Here is a 21099-nt window from a genome sequence, read left to right on the forward strand (position 1 = left end):
AACTGTAAACGTCTATGATAATAAGTATTATACCCAGATCCTTAAGAGAATGACTTGGACTTCTTTTAAAAAGAGAAGTTGGCTTTTTCCATTCAAAATAGCATGCCCAAATAATAGCATATGGCTTTTCCTGATGTTAAATACTTAAAAAATTAATTTATGTGAATCAAATATTGGACATCTTTTTCATTAATTTGAGTGTAATATACAGTATGTATATAATGCAAAGCCATCTGGTTTTTAGGTGTAATTTTTCAAACTTCATGTAATGAGATTGAAATTCATTTCTGCATTATTTACTTTGAAATGAAAACTATTTCCAGAGAATTACTTAATATTCTCTCATTTCCATTCTGGAAAAAATACTAAACTTACTATTTCCTATTTGGTGAACATATAGCATCAGCTTATGTGTTTTGTTGAGTATGATTCAAATGGTTTTTCATTATAAGTAAGTGATTGTAAACTCATTGTGTTGAACTGAGCACCTGCTTACTATGATTATTAGAAAATAAATTTATTTAATTGCATTTTCTTAAGAATGTAAATCATGACAAGAGTCTTGTAAAGTTATTTATAGTAAATTGCCTTAGTTTTTATGTTCAACAACCATAATCATTATTGCTAACAATCACTAGCAAAATTGTTATTTTAATAACTAGTATAAGTCAAATTTTGTATTTTCTTAAAATAAATGCTAAAATGTTTTCATCAAGTAATATATATACTCTTTATGTAGACAGATATATTCACATGTTTAACAAAATGTGTTTTCAGACCTTCAGGAGGTGGAAAATATTGCCTTGGGGAAAGGAAACGGTATCGCTCCTGTAACACAGATGTAAGTAAAACCAAACTTTGCTATGAAAAATTAGCTTACATTTCCCCTAGGGCAGGGAAATTTTTAAAACTATAAGCTATTTGGTCATAAATCCATGTGTATGAAGGTCACATGAATTTTTTAAATTGTTAATAGTGAATGGAACAGGCTTCATGTCCAGAAATTCGATCAACAGGAGACAAGGGGAAGCTCCAGCACTAGGAGCAAATACAGTCTCCCCCAATAGGTACCAAGAGAGAGTCAGTCATAGGTCCTCCAAAATGACTTGGTTTCCCAACACTCACGCCTTTACCACCTTATCTCTCCTGAGTTCACCAGGATTAATCTTAATTTGCCCGTAAAATCAGATTATTTTATGTTTACCACTGTAAGAGGCCCAAGATTCCCACATCATTCTTCATCTCTTGCTGTCCAGTCCCATCAAGTTCTGCATATCACATCTTCTGTTTTATATCGCTGCCCAGCTACTGAAACTTTTCTTGTGTGCCCTTAGGAATTCATGATCCATTCGCAGCAAAAGCCCTTTTATCTTGATGTCTCTGAATTTTCCTTCTCTTCACTTTGTTCTAATGGAAACTGGCTGTCCTCTAAAGATGCTTAAAATATTAGCCCTCTAAAGGTATTTATTCCCTTAGCTCTTGAATGAGTGGAAGTTGATTGACTTTTTTTAATATCTCATTACCCCTTTCAGATCATTCTTCTTCCCTCCTACCTAAAAATCACACCTTTTAATTTCATGTCCTCAGGGTGTTAACACAGTATTATTCCTCACCGTCATGCTCTGCAAAGCTATTCCTATCTTAATTCTCGGTTATTTGATAGAACCAATCTTGGTTATGTAAGTATGTAGATATTTTTTCAATATCTTCTCTTTTGGATTCTTCCATAAACATACAAACATATTGTTATTTCACCTATCTTTAAAAAAACAAAACACGTGCCAGTTCTTCCCCCATTTTTTTTCTTCCCTTTGAAACAAAATTCCTCAAAAGAGTTATACCATATCCACTACCTCTTCAAATTCTTTCCTAAAATTGTTCCTGTCAGATTTTTGCCACCATCATTCTACTAAAAATGCTCTTGTCAAGTCACAGATGACTTCCATGTTGCTAAATCTAATAGTCAATTCTGAGTGTCCATCTTGGTAGTCAGTAGGCTTCCACAACATACAACTTTTTGGTTGTCCTTTTTTATTATTATTTGTTTTTTTCTCATTCTCCTTTGCTGGTTCCTATTCTTTTTCTCTTACTTCTCAGAGTGTCCAGGACCTAGTCCTTGCCCCTTTTTTGTGCACTATCAGTATTCATTTCCTTGGTGATCTCATCCAGTTTCATTGCCTTCGATAGCATTCGTATGTCATTTGGTGCCCAAATTTATATTTTTGGCCCAGATTTCTTTCATGGATTCTAGACTCATGTCTTAGCATTAGGTCCTTAGAAAGGCCTGCAAAGACGATACAATCTATCCCTCCATTACTTTTCTGGACTAATCTCTTACTATTTTTCCTCAATAGCCATGCTCCAGCCACATGGGCCTCCTTCCTTATACATACCAGGCATGCTCCCACCTTGGGGCTTTAGCATTGCCCATTTCCTTTACCTTATATACTCTTCTCGCAAAATATCTACATGACTTACTCTCTTACCTAACCTTTATTCAACTGTCACCACCTCAGTGAGGCCTAGCCTGAGTACCATATTTAAAATTGCAACTTTCCCTACTCCCTACAACCTTGAGACTCCTTATCTTTCTTACCCTGCTCTGTTTCTCCCATACATACTTATACTCTGTAGCTTATTGATCATAATTACTTCCATGTTACATTTGCATGTAACATAGAAGTAATAACATGTGGCTTCAATTACAATGATCATTTCAAGATATCGGCATTATTTATTCATTCATTCAACAAACCATTGAATGCCTACTATATCTCAGACTGTTCTAGAGTAAGAAAGACCATCTACTCTCAAGGATCTTATAATTTCCTGGGAAATCAGTTAAATGCAGATAATCATCGCTCAGAGTGATAAATATATGATATGATGGAATAAGTATGGGATGCTATAAAAGCACATAGAATGGGCACATAGCCTAATTAAGGATTTAGGATTTCTTCCCATAAGAAAGTAAAGATATGAAGGGCAAATAGGAGCTGACCAGAAAAGAAGAAAACGACACTGAAGAGCATTCTAGGTAGAAGGAAAATTAAATGCAAGGCTTGTAGGTTAAACAGCATGATCTTTACTGAGGCAGTAAGACACTGTTCAAAAACTTAACCTCAGATTTATACTTTATATGAGAATGGATTGGAGAAAGTGAGACTACAACAGAACAATAAACGGTTCAGAAAGAATTTAAGAGTACTGGTGGGAATGACTGAAGTGCTGAGCCATGCAGTCTGCTTTGGCAGTGGAGTCTAAAGAGGGCTAAGAGGAGAAAATTAAGGACCTAAGTTCAAAAATTCATAAAAATTGAAGAACCAATGTAGTAAAAGAAACAGGGTGAGGGAGATAGAAGGAGTTGGGATCAGAGAATGGAATGTACTGGATATCATATATGACAAGTGAGACTTTTCTCAATGATGACAAATCTTCAGTGTGACCAAGGGAATGCATGCCTAGCTTTGGGCAAAGATGAAGGAGTTCAAAGATCTTCAAGGTTGGGGAATTTGGGAAGTCTTCTATGCAGATGAGGTCACATCCTGAGGTCACTCAGGATGATGTTAAAGCCTAGACTGTGAACCGGGTATCAGACCCCTTAATAAATGAGAGAAAATGACCATGACGAGGTTAATAGGAATGATGAAGCTAGATAGTGATTTGGATGCTATAGCATGAATTTCAGAAGAATAGAAGTCTTACATAAGGGTAGAATAAAATGAGTATCTACTGTATATCAGACTGTGTTAGGTAGGAATGAGAAAGGCAAACCTATGTCTCAATTCATATCTGTTTCTGTTATATAATTATAGGGGCAGGCACATATTTCCACCTTAATAAGATAGGTACTATAATATGAATAATGTATGATAAGTAAATGAGAAAAAAAGTACTAGACATATCAGTCTTGTTGGTTTTTACCCCTGAACTTTGTTTTAGACACTCAAATTGTAGAACTTGCTGTTGGTGGATTGACATTTCTATTACCAGCTTTGTCTTTGGTTTCAGCTTTCAGCAAATGATACAATCAACATAATATCATGGAAATGCAATTTTTTTCACCAATCTAGACTCTACTAGTTGAAAACATGAGACTATTCAATTATCACACTGAAATTTAGTTTCATGCTAAGTTAATAAAACTGTCTCAGCATAAGTTTATAAGGTTGGGATTTTAAAGTATAATCTAATATATGAAAATTTAAACTTTCAGAACACATAATCTAGTTGTGCTATCCAGGAGAACTTTCTTCATTGATAGAAATGTTCTATATTGCATTGTCCAGACTGGTAGCCAGTAGCCAAATTAGCTATTAAGCATTTGAAAATGGTTGGTGTTGGGGGACTTCAGTGGATCAGTCAGTTAAGTGTCTGACTCTTGATCTCACCTCAGGTCTCAATCTCAGGGTCATAAATTCAAACCTCTGTTTGGGATCCATGCAAAGTTTGGAGCTACTTAATTAAAAAAAAAAAAAAAAGAAAGAAAGAAAGAAAGAAAAAATGTGGGTAGTGTAAATGAAAAGCCAAACTTTTAAGTTTAATTAATTTAAATTTTATAGCAACATGTTGCTCATGATAGCGGTGTTAGATAGCATTGAGCTGCATAGTCTAGTTCTTCAGTAGAAAAATAATTGTTATAAAGAAGACTGTAAATATTATATCTAAACTTCTCAAAACAAATCAATTTTAGATCATTTTGGAAACAAATGTAGAATATTTCCATTTTTGGTAATGATAGAGTAAATTATTCTGACAGAACTCTTTAAAAATTATTGAATAAGCATGTTCTAAAACATCACTTTAAAATCTGCAAATAACTGACAAGATAGGGAAATTCCTGAAGGCTAAATTCTTTGAGAAAGGGGACTTCAAAAATGGTAATTTTTGAGCATCAGTTTAGAGCATCAGAGCACCTAAAGTACCTTTGTCCTGACAATATTCTGCAGAAAAGACAAGATAAACCACTATTGTGTCTCTTTCCTCTCTATAAGGAAAGCGCTTACCAAAGCTCCTCTCTGGTTCGCTTGGCAGACTTCATTCGTATTTTATTGGCCTGGAGACCACATACCCATTTTAAACCAGTCATGGGCAAAAAGAATGGGATTACCATAATTGGTTTAGACTAATCCAAGTTTGGCCCTAAAATGAGGTTAAGATCACCTTTCCTGAAACATAGATTCCTGGGCATAAAGCAGAATTCTGTTAGCAATAAAGTAGAGAGTGACAGATCCTGGGTACACCATACATGTCTGCTCAGAGCTTTTTTACTTCCCATCTTTACTAGTAGAAGTAGCAGCAACAGAAGTAGTAGTGGTAGTAGTACATTTACTGAGCTTTCAGTAGGTACCAGATCCATGAATTTAACTATATTTTCTTCCCATTCTGAGAGTTCTTCTTCTCCTGGGCAGTGAGTTGGCTTGCTGAGATATTGTAAATTTTTATTCTTTCAACAAAAATCCAGAAAAAACATGCTAATTTAAAGTTTTGGTATAATTTGTTCTATTACAACTTTGCCTCGGCAACACAAATTAGCTCGTAAGTGACTGAGTCATTTTGTGCCATATTATTTGCCCCTAAGTGATACAGCGATTAAAGTCAAACTATATCGATATAGCTGAATGGTAGAGGAAAATTGTAGTGTATGTGATGACCCTTCATCCCACATTCTCCTTTTTGCTAGTGTGGCCTCATGCTTTGTCATAGAGTCCTTATCATGTGTTTCTGCCTGTTCTTTGTACATTGGCCTCTGGTCTCTGTAACTCAGCATCCTCAACCCTTGCTTATTAACTTATTTCACTTTTTGTGGGGGGAGGAGATAAAGTCCTATGTTTACTCCAGTATTCCCTTGTTAGGAATTTGCCATGTATTTTTAAAAATATAGTAGTATTTTATTAGAATTGCTATTGTTTTTGTTGGTGTCCTGTCTCTGATCTGTCTGCCTCTAACACATTTTTTCATATGCTTGTTATTTTTACTGTGCAATTTTGCAGAAAGAGGTTTTTCAAGAATGTATGTGTCATATTAGAGTAGAAACTCCTATATTTAAAAAATCTATTCTAAAAATTTCTATTATAAGACAAGAGAATTTAACAATAAATCACGAAGAGTGAACTGATTGTAGTTAAGATTGAGTCATTCAAGCAAGAAAACTTCAGTGTGTTCCAGTAAGCATAGAATGGGTGTTACTGTGGAAACATTATAGGGCTTTTGTGTTTGTATTCTTTAAATTAATCTTGAAACTTTTTCCTAAATGTACAATTGTTTAAATGGTCCCTAAATGTACAGTTGTTTAAATGGTCTTTTTTCCCTGTGTATTGGCTGGGTGTCTGCTATGTATGAGCTACCCTAATTTAAGGGATTCAAGAGTATACTTATCTTTATTAGATCAGCCTCCAACCTAAGTGCATTTTTAACATCATTTAATACTATGCACATCGTATTTTGTGACACTGTAAATAATATCTAGGAGAAATTCTTACAATTAGTTAAAATTAACTTGACAGTCAAAAACTAGGAAACAATTCGTAAGCATAATTTTGGTTTGTCATTTGTGATCCAAGAGCTTTTCTTGAGACTTAAATAGGGAATAAAGAATAAATTCAAATGATTCTGGAAAGATTTTCAAATCTTTGCGCACAATGAAATCATGTTAAGCAGTAAAATGGCAGGAGTACCTGTTTATGAATCTTTGAGGTTTGCTCTATGCTATTTAATTTATGCTCAGAATGTACAGCATAATAAAAAATTTAAAAATCTATGTGTGGCCCAGTTGGTTGAGTGCCCAACTCTTGAATTTGGCTCAGGTCATAATCTCAGGGTTTTAGGATTGAGCCCCATGTAGAGCCTACTTAAAATTGTCTCTTTCCCTCTGCCCCTCCTCCCACTTTCAGCCTCCCACCCCCAGGACCTGCTCATATTAGGTCATGCACACAGGCACACGTGCACCCTCTCTCTGGGGAAAAAAAAAGGAAAGAAAGAAAAAGAAAAGAAATCTAGGAGATGTTAGTCTGATTCACATGTGTTTGACAGAGCCTACTTACATTCCTTTTAAGATCTTACAACCCATTCCTCATAGTCTGTCAGTTTCTCATGTAGTATAGCAGTCTTGACCTTCTTATTTCTGTGATTGGCCAGCTAGTACTATAGATTATTACTTCGTTCTCACTTTTTATGTATCATAATTATTTAACATTATTAGTCAGTACTCTCTGATTAGAGTTGGATTAGCTTCATTAAAATCATAAGTGAAAAATAGATAAATTAGAAAATCCAAGGAAAAGAAAAATAATATTTAGTTGGGATCAATACCTTAAATATGTACCATAAGTTCCTTCTGCATATTAAGATGGACCACACATTTTACTCTGAGTTTCTTAGAGACCTGAGTAAACAAGCAAACACTATCAGTTCTAAGTTTCATAATGTCTAATAGTGACGACAAAAGGAGATATATCACAAAAGAACACTTTGCTATTTTGAAGTTTGATACTCCTACAAGGATCTCCACACTGGTGAATCAGATTGAAACATGCCAGGCTGACAGTACTCTTTTTGCTTAAGTTAGAGGAAAATTAAGACTAAGAAACTTTGTAGGCCAAGTAGTCTTAAAAAGTGTCTAGCACAAAAACAAGACAGCCACACCTTCTCCCCAATGCTGATTTAATTCCCACCACAGACCTTTGAAGGATGGAGGAGTGGTAGAAAGACAAGAGCTCTCCAGTAGAAAAGGAACAATGTTCCCATTATTTCCTGTCCCATTTACCCCAGTTGGAAAGAAAAAGATCCCCAGAGATAGAAGAGGCAACTTATAAAGAAAAGAATCTTAATCTTTAAAAATTTAAAAATAGGTCAGAAAATTGTATCCAGCTGTAAAATTGGCCTGACCAGTCTCAACAGCAACTTAATTAGCCTAGAGACCAAAGGTATTCACACTTTAGACTCTGAAGCTGATTATCTGCATTAGGATGTGTTAGACAGGCAGTTTGTTCCCTAGGTCATCATCATTGGTTACCCCGGAAGCCTTCAGAAGCAACTGGACAAGGACTCTTTCTTTGACATTCCTATGATGGTCTCTAGGACAAAACAGCATATAAAGACAATAGCTATAGCAGGAACAAATTAAAATGATTTTCATCTTGAAGTTACTGAGAAACCAGGAGCTTTTTTATAGATATAGAGTAGAATTGGATGAAGTTCAATCTCACCATTAAAATAGCAACTACAATAGGATATATTTTTTAAAGGTTTTATTTAATTATTTGACAGACAGAGATCACAAGTAGGCAGAGAGGCAGGCAGAGAGAGAGGGGGGAAGCAGGCTCCCCACTGAGCAGAGAGCCCAATGCAGGGCTCGATGCAGGGCTCGATCCTGAGACTATGATCTGGGCTGAAGGCAGAGGCTTAACCCTCTGAGCCACCTAGGTGCCCCTAGGATATTTTAGATCAGAAGCTAATCTAATAGATAATAGACGTTGCCCTTGTAAGATTTTGGTTTGAAGAGCAGAATTTTATGGAAATCACAATGCCATAATAAAGGACATATCTACATTTCCAAAAAGAATTTCCTGTTTTTCCTTAGCTAACTCTCCAAAACCAAAGGAAAAAAAAAATCCTTCCTTTTCCTATTGTATGTTTTTTGTATTTGCTGCTTGATAATATGACTAGTGTGGGGTGATCAGATTAGGTGGAGGCTGGCAGCGCTGGTAGTGAAAGAATTCACCCAAGACAGAGCAAAGGAGGTAGAAGTTTATCGCATATACCACAAGGGAGAGGCATATACCACAAAGGAGAGCAAAGCAGAGAAAAGCAGAGACTGCTGCCAAGAGGCGGGGTGGGGGGTGGGGTGGGTGTTGCAGTTAAAGAGGGAAGGTGAGGAGGTATGGGAATGTATGGAACTTTCCTTTTTTGATACCTGTGTCTGGGTGTAGGTATATGGCTTATAAATATTTGGAGGTGGGTTGCCTAATAGGCTGTTTGTATTCAGCCTGGGGATTGCAGGTCACTGTGTGTCCTTCCACCTTACCCAGATTTCCATTGTTCAAGTTGGTTGTGTAAAAGCAACCTGGACAACTAGGGTAAAACTTCTGGTGAAATACCTAAGCTTCACTCAGGCTGGGATGGAAAGTCTTATTTGTCTTGCATCTTAAATATCACATCTCCTCCTTTATCTTACACATCAAGACTATTAAAAAAAAATTATAGACTCAGAAGGGTTGCTAGGTCATCTGTGGTCTGTTCAAAAAGTTAAGCATAGATTTTGTAGTATTTTCTCAGGTATTTCCTCCTAGGTATTTTCTCAGTCAGCCTTTTTTTTTTTTTTTTTTTTTTTTTGACAGAGATCACAAGTAGGCAGAGAGAGAGAGGAAGGGAAGCAGGCTCCCTGCTGAGCAGAGAGCCCGATGCGGGGGCTCAATCCCAGGACCCCTGGGATCATGACCTGAGCCGGAGGGAGAGGCCCCAACCCACTGAGCCACCCAGGTGCCCCTAGTCAGCTATTCTAGAGAGGCATGCTATTCTGCAATTTTTTTCGTCTTCAAGACCTTACTTACAGTCATTAAGAGGTGATACTCCTTTGGTTGTGGAGAAATATAGCCTATATTTCATGGTAGGATTGTAGCGGAAAACGTATGGATTTTGGATTCAGACTGACTTAAGTTTGAATGCTGACTGCAACCCTTGTTGCTGTTTGGTCTTGGCAAAATAACTAAACCTTAGGGAACTGCTATATAGAGTATAATTATATCCAACTTGTAGGGCTGTTTGAGAAATAAAAGATGTAACACATGTAGAACATTCAGTGCTACTTCCTAATATTTCATCTGTACTTAACAGAGTGTAGATAATATTATAGACATTCTTGTTTCAGAGCAGATTACAAAGTACTTTCATACATAACCTCATTATATCTTCAAATCACTTTTATAAAGAGGAAGAACAAGTATTTTTTTTCAAGTGTTTTAAAATGAGGTACTAAATCTGAGCAATAGGCTAGTACCCTGGAAGGGAATGAGACAGACATGGGATTTCTGAGTACTGATTTAGTGCTCTTGTAGTATACGGAGCCCTTGGGAGGTGGGTGTGGCAAGGTAAGCGTCTCTGAAAGAGTTTGGTCACCTTTGGCATTGTCTTACTTCCAGTCTAACCTTACCCTGCAGCAGAACCAGATAGCTGAGAACATTCTGAAACTACAGACCTTGCCCCCAGGGAGAGGTGTGGGGTAAGTGATAACAAGGTACAGAGTTGATCCATAACAGCATTATAACCGCGTCCCAAGTTATAATTAGAAAACAGATTATGTGTCAAACACTGGATTTTTTATAAATATTTTACAGAATATTTATTATATTATTATATATGGCAAAAAAGTAACAGGAGCAAGTGTCATTAATCTTTAGGTTAGTATGAATTCTATGTTGTGCAACACGTTTTGAAAAATAAGGACTAGCTTTTAAGCACAGAATAGAGCTTGCTTGTTTGCTTTGTTTTTAAAAGGGATGTTTTAAAAATTACAAAGTAAATGTTTGTTGCCTAACGTTTTCAAAGGCTAGCGGAAAGGGTTATACTATGGACAGATAGCATTTTAGTTAAATTCAGGCTATACAGAAATAGATTTAAGTTTGAAAACTTGCATAGAAAACTATGGTATCAAAAGGACTGCTAGATTCTAGTTTGCCTAGACAAATACAGGTTTAGCAGGCTTTTCTTTCTTTTTCTTTCTTTCTTTCTTTTTTTTTTTAGTAAATACTCAGGGAAACTACACAAAAATCAGAAAACATTTTGGAGAGAAAAGATAAGAAGATTCAATCAAAAGCTGGTTGAGATGATTCACTGGATACTACGTTTAACTTTTTAGTGAGATAATCATACAATACCTGATAACTAGGCCATCAGGAATTTTGTTTGCAACTTCTAAGAGAAGGTGTGGAAGCAAGGACTTTGTTAGCCCTTGTATCATTGCATGACTTAGAAAGTGATGCCTGTTTGGGTAAACAAATAAAAATGTCCTGTCTTTGCAGTCCCATGTCAAGCACGTCGTGACTTGCTAAGCAGATCAGGGGTTGGAATTTAAATTCCGCTTATGCTCCTGAAACTAATAGGGTATAGCCCGCTAAGAGTATGTTGCCATCTTGGAGAGGAAGAGGAAAATTAAATTTGGGGAGTGTTGAAGTGTTGTTTAGTGTAATGGTGAAGAAGCAAACGTGCGTTTAGTGCGGAAACAAGAAAGGAAGAAGCAGCAGAAGGTGAAAAGGGCAATAGAGAAAAGAAGTTGGAGAATAAAATGCCAGTTTTGCTCATTTTGCAATTTTATATGAGGCCATAGAAATCCTTGTGTCCTGCCAGCCTGCCTATCTCCTTTATGAAGAAGAGAGGAATGGGAAAGGGGAAAAAGAATTTTCTTGCTCAGCTTTCTTCTCACACTTTATTACAGATAAGAAGACACAACACAGTATTTATGGAATTGTCCTCTTTTGTAAGACATTTTGGGATGTATTTCTCTTGAAGTTAAGGGGTATTTTGGGTGTATTTTGCAAATGAAAGAGAGAAGGCACAAAAGCCTTCTGCAACTTGCCAAGGTCACCCTATTCTTTGGTACAAAACCAGGATTAGAAACCCAGTAATAGAAATGCCACTACAAAGTTTGTCAGCGGAAGCTGAGATTTCTTTCTATAGCAACTTTTATGCCCCAATGAATTATCTTTTTTTCTTTTTAGGTTTATGTACCAATAAAGAGTATTAAGTTTAGTCAAAAAGAGATGCTTTTAAACAATCAGTGTAATTGGAAGTGTAGATAGTCTGGAGAATGTGCTAATAACATACATATCTCCGTAAAAAAAAAATGTGCTGATAAAGATGCTAGTATTAATTTTTTTTATTTCTTTGAAAATACTAAGATTGAAAATGCTGAGACCCGCAGCTTTGCCCTCTGGATTTATGTGGGATCCCGCTGGTTGCTTTTTAGATGGAGAGGATGCTTGATTAGTGTTAACACCAGGAGGCTGAAAACCTGTCCGGCTTTACATAAAAAATTGGTTGCTTATGCCCACTGTTTTTGCATGGTGTCAGCATTTATTACCTTTAAGCAATTTAAAAAGCATTACTCTTTAAACTCTCTATTCCTAAAAAAAAATAAATAAATAAATAAATAAAAACATATTTTATGTAATTTTTCCTTAAGAAATTATTCTTTTCTTTGATCACTCTTTTCCTTTGGAATGAGAATATACAACTCCTACTGAGTTAATTTCTAATCAACACAAATTCAGAGCATTCACTGAAGGAAACATTGAAATCAGAAAAACAGAACAGCTGGTAAATTCTAACAGAACTAGCTGGGATATTCTAGAAACAGATAGGCATGGGATCAAGTCTTCTACAGTTTCCATGCTATTCTTGAACCTCCTTAACACACTCTTGTTTCAGGGCCTTTGTATTTACTATTTACTTTTCGCACTGATGTGTAAATCACTCCCACTGTTTCTTCTAACTCTCTGCTCAAGGGCTACCTTATTGGAGAGAATGTCTCTGGCCATACCACTTTTTTAAAAAATATTTTATTTATTTATTTGACACACAGAGAGAGAGATCATAAGTAAGCAGAGAGACAGGCAGAGAGAGAGAGGAGGAAGCAGGCTCCCTGCTGAGCAGAGAGCGGGATGTGGGGCTTGATCCCAGGATCCTGAGATCATGACCTGAGCTAAAGGCAAAGACCTAACCCACTGAGCCACCCAGGAGCCCCAAGACCTACTATTTCAAAATAACTTCCCCGTCACCTCACCATCAATCCCCTTATTTTTCTTCTTTCTCACCTCCAACTAGAATGAACTCCTGAAAGCAGGGACCTAATCTGTTTTATTGCTTTATTTCCAGAGCTTACATCATATGTGACACATTTGCTGAGCAGAAGAAAGACATTTAAGGCCAGTTCTTAATGGCTGGCTTTAAGAGGACTAATGATAAGCTTATGATGTGCTCATATGAAAGCCGTCAAGGTCTAGATACCTTACATTTAGGGATCAGATTGTTCAGTGTAGATCCAGAAGAAAGGGTTATAGGAAGATAGATTTAGGCTAAAAGTAAGAAAGAACCTGATAATTGCAACTGCCTGAAAAGTATTTGATTTTTCTATAGATGCTTGTACAGATTGCATGATCACTTTAGGGATAATTATAGAGGAAATTGAAGCATCTTATGCTAATTAGATTATAGTCTTAGAAGTATATGATTCTGTATTGACTCAAAAATTAATCACAGAGTTTGGTCATTCTTCAAAGTGCTGCTGGACATATGTATCTATTATGTTACCATCTTAAATCAGGAGGTTGAAAAATTCCATCTCCTCTACCAAAGTTGGCCCTGTCACCTCTTTTTGTAGGTAAGATTTTATTGGAACACAGAACTGACCTTTCATTTGCATATTGCCTATAGCTTCTTTCACACCATAATGCCACTGGTGAGGAGTTGCAACAAAGACCGTATGGTGTACAAGGTCTAAAATATTACTATGTGGCCCTTTACAAAAAACGTTGGCCATCCTCTGCCCTTAACCAATAAACTGCAAAATATAACTCATAGAAATAAATAAATCGCTATTCAGTCTCCCAAATACCTCATCATCATTATTATTTTTGATTGTTATATCAGTAAATTTCCAACCATAATAATATAAACCTCTGAATATTTAAGTAGAGGGACTTTAATGGAAAAAAACGGTTACATAGACGTTGGAAGAGGCTGGCAAGCCCATAGATCAACATCAACAGGAAGACGCCACCACTCTGTCCAGGGAGACCAAAGAAGAGGGTAGTTTTATCGGAGTCTAGATGAAGGAATTATAGGATAGAATCATAGGATAGGGCCAGAGAGGGGAGGGATGGGGTAAGTGTGGTGCAATTACCCGAAGTTGGAATCACAAAAAGATTCTTTTGCCTATGGTGCTGCCATGAGGTGGAGAGAAAGAAAGAGAAATACTCTGGCTTCTCCCAGTTGTGCCTTCATTGCCTGAATCATTGTCAGAAGTCAGCAGACACAGAAGACTGGGAAATGGAGCTTGCAGAGTTCATTCCCCAGAGATACAGAGCAGAGCAGGAGAAGGTGAGGAATGAATCTAAAATGCCTAGACCCAAGACGAGAACAGCTGCTAATAGTTATTCACTTCTGCCCTATGCCAGGTACGGAGCTAAACAGTTCACATGAATCCTCTCCTAGGAGGCAAATACTAGTATTATCCCTAGCTTATAGATGAGGTTTGGAAAATTGAGTGCATTGCTAAAAGCCATGAATTAAATAAAAGACCAAGTTAGAATTGAATCCAGGTTTGTCACACTCCAAAATTTTGCTTTTAGCCCTCTTGTTTTATAAATGAGGAAAAAGTAGTTTGGAGAAGAAAAGAAAGTTGCAGCTGAAATGACAGGAACTCAAGTTATTCCTATTAAGTTTTTATACATCTTAACAGAGCTAAAACTTTAAGCTGTTACTGTAGCATTCAGAGTTCAAAGGAAGCTCCCATTCTGATGAAGGAGTGTCCTTACACCCTGAAACTATCACTAAGCAAATGTTTGTAGCCAGTGTACTCGGTAAAAGGGATTATTAATTACAAATGCCTAAGAGTGTTAAAGAGATTAAATAGATAATATATCTATAGGCTTCTGAATAGTGTACCATAGAATGGGTACTTGCTGAATGCTTAGTAAATGCTAAGTAGCTGTTGTCATTGTTAATATTTTCATTATGCTGACCCTGAGTAGTTATCAGAGGAAAGAATATAGATTAGAAATTTTATGAAATATTGTCTAAGTGTTTTGTTAAACTATAATATCCTCCTGTTGGACTTTTCACTTTGCCTGTATTTAGGAGATTCGTTACAAGATAGTCAAGAATGGGATTTTTTGTTTGTTTTTAAGTAAATAGTCTTCATAATGTCTTAGTTTGTTAATTCAGGGTTTTTTTTTTTTTAATGTACCAGTGGTTTTCTATGAAATGTCATCTTTTCTTATTACTTCATAAATTTCTTTTGTCTACGATGGAACTATTCCCAACATACAACCTTCTCCTTCCTGTAACCATGGCTTTATTTCACTTCCTTCTTAATAGTTTTAACCCCCTAGAAATATTCTTTCTCACCTAGTTCAATTCTTATAATACTTTATAATATTATAAAAAATAATTACTTATAATACTTGTAATTGTGCTATACTCACGATTTTCCTCCTACACAAATCATGTGACACATGGATCTTTTACCTTATGGAGCACCTATAGGCCACCTGTGCTGTGCTGTGGTACACTCATTGCCTGAGACAACACTGCTGTTCTCCCATTTGTGTCCCATTTCTCCAGCTAGACTGAAAGCCATGCTTGGATGATTGTTTTAGTGGTTGGTACTTTACAAATACTTAAGTTTTATTGGAAAACTTGTAGTTAGAGTTCAAAGTAACTGTATTTTTTTTAATTTGATGATATTTGCTTAAAAATTAGTCTTGCTAAATGGCAAAACCACCAACCACTTTCATCCTTGAATGGGAGTCCCTGAAAAAGTGTTTAGAATGGCTTTTCTTTGATGCAAAGATTGGCACGCGGTGAAACAAAACACCCCAGAAGTGTGTCTGTCCAGCATGATGCACTAGGTAGCCTATGTTAAATAGTCATTTTTCATTTTTTTAAAAGACAAGAAGGGTTATTTGACAAGCAGAATCATTGGGTTTGATATTGCAGTGTCGAACTTTAATGTGCAGAAATTATAATATGGGGCTCACAATGGAACATAGACCTATTGACACTGTTTTCAGAATTTGAGGCTTTTAAAAAAAAAAGATTTTATTTATTTATTTGAGAGAGAGAGAGAATGAGAGCGAGTGAGCATGAGAGGGGGAAGGTCAGAGGGAGAAGCAGACCACCAACCACCAACCCACCCCCCCCCCCCCACCCCCGCTGAGCAGGGAGCCCTATGTGGGGCTCTATCCCAGGACTCCAGGATCATGACCTGAGCTGAAGGCAGTAACTCAAACAACTGAGCTACCCAGGCACCTGAATTTGAGTCTTTGGAATTGATATGGTAGAGATTTGAACCACAATATATAGGAAGTAATGATGACCATATGACTATGTGCACATTGTGATCTGTTGTTTTTGTACATGCTTCAAGGGACCATTTATAATATACTAACCTCAGAAAACTATATAAAGTAAATGTAAAGATCCAAGGGAGGTCAGTAAAAAGTCCTTGATTGATCTCTGAGAGTTTAATCTACTCATCACTTATTCACAATTAAGAATTTTATCTCCTGGGGGCGCCTGGGTGGTTCAGTGGGTTAAAGCCTCTGCCTTCGGCTCAGGTCATGATTCCCAGGATCCTGGGATCGAGCCCCACATCAGGCTCTCTGCTCCTCAGGGAGCCTGATTCCCCCTCTCTCTCTGCCTGCCTCTCTGCCTACTTGTGATCTCTGTCTGTCAAATAAATAAATAAAATCTTAAAAAAAAAAAAAAAAAAAGAATTTTATCTCCTGAACTGTTTTATTCTTCCTTATGTGAGCAGGATATTTTTTCCACCATATCAAAAGCAGTGATTGTTTTAGGTGCTACAACTATAGAACTCTAAAAGATAAGTCAAATTAGGTCATATTGCTCAAACACTGTGAAAGGTTATACTTCTAATTCTTTGTGAATTTAAAGATTGAATTTAGGATGGGCCTGTGGTATTTGGAATCTAGACCTAGCTGCATTGGCAAGGTTTTCCATTTTTAAAAAATTCAGGTAGATGAAACATTCCAAACTTTTAGAAAACAAATAACCTTCTCTTCACCCTCTCAATATCCTCCTCTGCTCCCCACCCAACACATGCAGATGTTTTTAACCAACTTAGTATTTTATTTTCCATGATGTTCATAGATTAAATGTAAATCTTAGTAAGTCCAAATTCCTTGAATTTGAAGGTGTTTAGACTTGAGGACTAGCATTTGCCCAGTTCATTCCACATCTTAAAATATGGTTTTTGTCAAGGCTAGACAGTAAACAGCTATAGTAGTAGGGATCCAAACCACAATTAATAGAGCTGAATGTTGTGTTACAAACCTGCCTCTTAATTCCTTAAAATAAAGAGCTGGGAGTAGCTGTGGCAACTGGACCTTAAATAATGTTACCAAAAGAGATTTTGTGTTTTAGTTTTTTCATCTAGTTTTTATATGTATTTACAATCCTGATGGATTGATTGCAAAGTGGACTATGACATGTATCTGACTATAAAGTTATAAGGGAACTGTCTGACACTTAATTTCATATAAATTACTTCAGTTATTTATTCTGTGGCTAAGATATAGTTCAGACCCATCAGTTTGAATACTGCTGTAGAATGAGTAAATGTAAAGTAAATGCCAGAGTTATAGCTACAGCATCAGGCAGTGAGCTAATGTGACGAATTCAGGCAATTTTAATTTTAGGGACAATGTCCCTTAGTTTTAGTATTTTTCAACAATCATACCATTTATGATTTTATTTTATTTTAGCCATGTCCTTTGGGGGCCCGAGATTTTCGAGAGAAACAGTGTGCAGACTTTGACAATATGCCTTTCCGTGGAAAGTATTATAACTGGAAACCCTATACTGGAGGTAATGTATAACCAGCAGAGCATTCATCATGCTTGAGAGCTTTGCAAATATAAAAGAATATATAAATACATACAAACACACACATACATTCATACACATACTAGTAGAAATCAGTGTTTGCAAATCAAAGCAGGATAATGCTTATAGTACTATACAGTTTCCCTGTAATAAAGTTTATGTTAGTAAAAATGATCAGAGATCATTTATAAAAACCTAATTCTATTTAACAAGGTACAAAAGTCCTGGAAAGGATATAAATTCAAATAATGCTTTTGAATTCTTGAGACTTTCTTGGGATAAATGGACATTACATTATAACCATTTATAATCACTAAATATTTATAATTATCACCCTGAAAACAACTTATAACAATATAAATCACTTTAAAAGTGGCCAGGAAAACCTATATTCTTTCTTGGTCAAAGGCCAAGGATCTTCCAATAGATTATTATTATTCTTGTTTAGTGTTGGGGATCATTTTTACCCTTTAATTTGGGCATGTATCAAACACTAATTGTTCAGTAAACACTAGAAGTTTTCTTGTATTCCCAAAATACAAATTAAATTTTGTTAAAATTTTCTCTTGGAGAAATTGAATGTACTTTTAAAAAATTTCTATTGTTTGTTTTTTATTCTACTATCTTGCCTTGAAAATTTTCCAACAGAGCAATATTAAAAGAATTTTACATTGACAAGATTCTACCATTTACATTATAATATACTTTGTTACATGTCTAGTCATCTCTCCATCCATTAATCCATTAATTTTTTGATGTGTGTCAAAGTAAATTGTAGTCATTGCTATACTTTCCTCTAAATACTTCAACATGTATAACATTAACCACAGTTCAATATTTATTTATTGTTTTAGAGGTTAGATTATGTACAATGCAATGCACAATCTTAACTGTACTTTCCCTGAGTTCTGACAAATGTGCACACCTGCAAAACCCTATTAACGTACAGAACATTACCATACCTCCAAAATTCTCAAAGTCCCCATAGTCCTTCCCAGCCAATAGCTGCCTCTACCTATTTCTTCCAAGAGGCAACCCTGTTCTGATATTTTTTTCCTTACCATATATTAGTTTTGCTGGTGCCAGAACTTCATATAAATGAAATCATGCTGTATTTACTACTTTGGGCCTAATGTTTTTGAGATCCATCCACGTTATTGCACATATGAAGAGCTCGTTCCTTTTTATTGCTGAGCAGCATTCCATTGTAAAAACGAGTTTTCCCATCCTGCTATTGATGGCTGACCACCTGAGTTGTTCCTAGTTCTCAGCTGTTCTGAATAAGCTGCTGTGAACATTTTTGTAGCATTCTCTTTGTGAGCATATGTTTTCATTTCTCTTGGGTAAATACTTAGGAGTGGAATTGCTGGGCAATAGGGGAGGTGTGAGTTTAGCTTTAAAAGAAATTGCCAGATGTTTTTCCAAAATGATGTACCATATTACACTACCACCAACAACATATGAAAGTTACGTTTGTTCCACATCCTTGCCAACATTTGGTATTTTCAGTCTTCTGGTGGTAGGTGTATAATAATGTCTCAGTGCTGTTTTTTAATTTGCATTTTCTGATCATTGATTATGTCAAGTACATTTCTATGTGCTTATTGACCATTTATAAATCTTCTTGGTACACTTGTAAAGTGACTGTTCCAATCCTTTGTCTATTTTTAATTGGTTATTTATCTTTCTATTCTTGAGTGGTAGTTATTTATCAGATAAATTTCATGAATATTTTTTCACATCTTTGGACATTCCTTCTACTTTTTTAATGGTGTTTAAAAATTAAGATTTTAATTTTGATGAATGCTATTTTTTCATTTTTTTTTTCCTTTTATGGTTATTGTGTTTAGTGTCCTGTCTTAGAAGCCTTTGCCTTTCTCAACTCAAGAAGATACTTTCTTATGTTTTCTTCTAAAAGCTATATGGTCTTGGTCTTTATATTTGGATCTATAGTCTAAAAATAATTTGGGGTTATGGCGTGTATTTGTAATTTCAATTCTATTGTCTTTCACTTATTTGTCAACAATAGAAATACACAATGAAATGTTTACAATGTGCAATGAAATGAAATGGTAGCAGTACTATGCTAACACCACACTGACTGAATTATTGTAAATGCATAGTCTTGGACACAGGGAGTGTAAGTTCCTCCAACTTTGATCTATTTTTCAAGAGTTCTTTGGATATTCTAGGTGCTTTGCATTTCTATCTAAATTTTAGAATTGCTATTAATTACTACAGAAAAATATGCTGGGCTTATGATTGCTATCATGTTGAATCTATAGATAGTTGAAGAGGAACTGATAAATTAACAATATTATTTTAACATTGAATATTGAATTCAATAGTGAATATATGAACATTATATATATATGCCCATTTATTAATGTTTTCTTTAATTTTCTTTATGTTTTCTTTAATTTCTCTCAGCTATGTTTTGTAGTTTTAGGTGTTAGGTTTTGTACTTCTTTTGTTAAATCTATTTCTGAGTAATTTTTTTTTGCAACTATTGTAAATAAAAGTTTAAACTATACCATTTTCAATTGCTTGCTCTAATATCCAAAAATACATAGATTTTTGTGTATTAAATTTGTATTCTGTGACCTTCCTAAATTTACTTAGTTGTCCTCTTAAGAACAACTGTTAGTCCTAATAGTTGTTTTGTAGATTGCTTAGGATTTTCTTGGTAAATAGTCATGTTGTCTGGAAGTAGAAACTGTTTGTATCAATTGTTATGTCTTTTAATTCATGTTCTTGCCTTAATACACTGGATTGGCTCTTCAGTACAATTTGTACATGTATGAGTATATGTATTTTTTTCTTTATTCTGTTAATATGGTGAATTGCTTGATAGATTTTTATGTCAGACCAACCTTTTATTTCTAGGATAAACCCCATGTGGCAATGATTTTTTATCTTTTTATGTGTTATTGGATTTAGTTTCTAATTTTTTATTAAGGGTGTTTGCATCTTTTTTTTTTTTTTTTTTTTTTAAGGAATTCTGATTTGCAATTTTTTTTCCTGTCCTGTGTTTGACAAGTTTGGGTATTAGATTTACTCTGACTTCTAGGAATAGAATCCCTGTTTATTTTCAAAGAGATTGTAGGATTGGTATTATTTCTTCTTTAAAATAGATTTCACTACTAAAGCCACTCAAGCTTGGTATTTTCTTTGTGAAAAAAAAAAAAAAAGTTACATATTCAACTCCTTTAGTAGATAAAGAGCTGTTCACATTTTTAAAAAATTTTTATGTCTTCAAGAAACTATGGGATACTCCCACATACCATTTCTTGACAGAAAATTGATCATAACATTCTCTTACTATCCTGTTTAATATCTATAGGCTCTGTAGTGATGTATGCTCTTTCATTTCTGATATTGATAATATGTGTTTTCTCTCTTTTTCTTGATCAGTCTTGCTTGAGGTTTATTAATTTTATTAATCTTTTCAAAGAATCTACTTTTGGCTTTAGGACT

At 35.3% G+C, this 21099-nt stretch overlaps 1 protein-coding gene across 5 annotated transcripts in view; it reads left to right on the forward strand.

Annotated features, from left to right (window-relative positions):
* Positions 1-21099, forward strand: part of ADAMTS6 (ADAM metallopeptidase with thrombospondin type 1 motif 6) — a 289783-nt gene that overhangs the window by 204472 nt on the left and 64212 nt on the right. For all 5 annotated transcript variants that reach the window (XR_004381633.1, XM_032849701.1, XM_032849711.1 and 2 more), the window contains 2 exons: positions 778-841; positions 17502-17604. Coding sequence is in view for 4 of the 5 variants with exons in the window: in XM_032849701.1 (XP_032705592.1) it covers positions 778-841; positions 17502-17604 (167 nt within the window). In the remaining variant the exon portion in view is untranslated. The remainder of the gene's footprint in view (positions 1-777; positions 842-17501; positions 17605-21099) is intronic.

Source organism: Lontra canadensis, unplaced genomic scaffold, assembly GCF_010015895.1.
Source record: "Lontra canadensis isolate GAN:19392208 unplaced genomic scaffold, GSC_riverotter_1.0 scaffold4, whole genome shotgun sequence".
In the NCBI taxonomy this organism is placed as follows: domain Eukaryota; kingdom Metazoa; phylum Chordata; class Mammalia; order Carnivora; family Mustelidae; genus Lontra; species Lontra canadensis.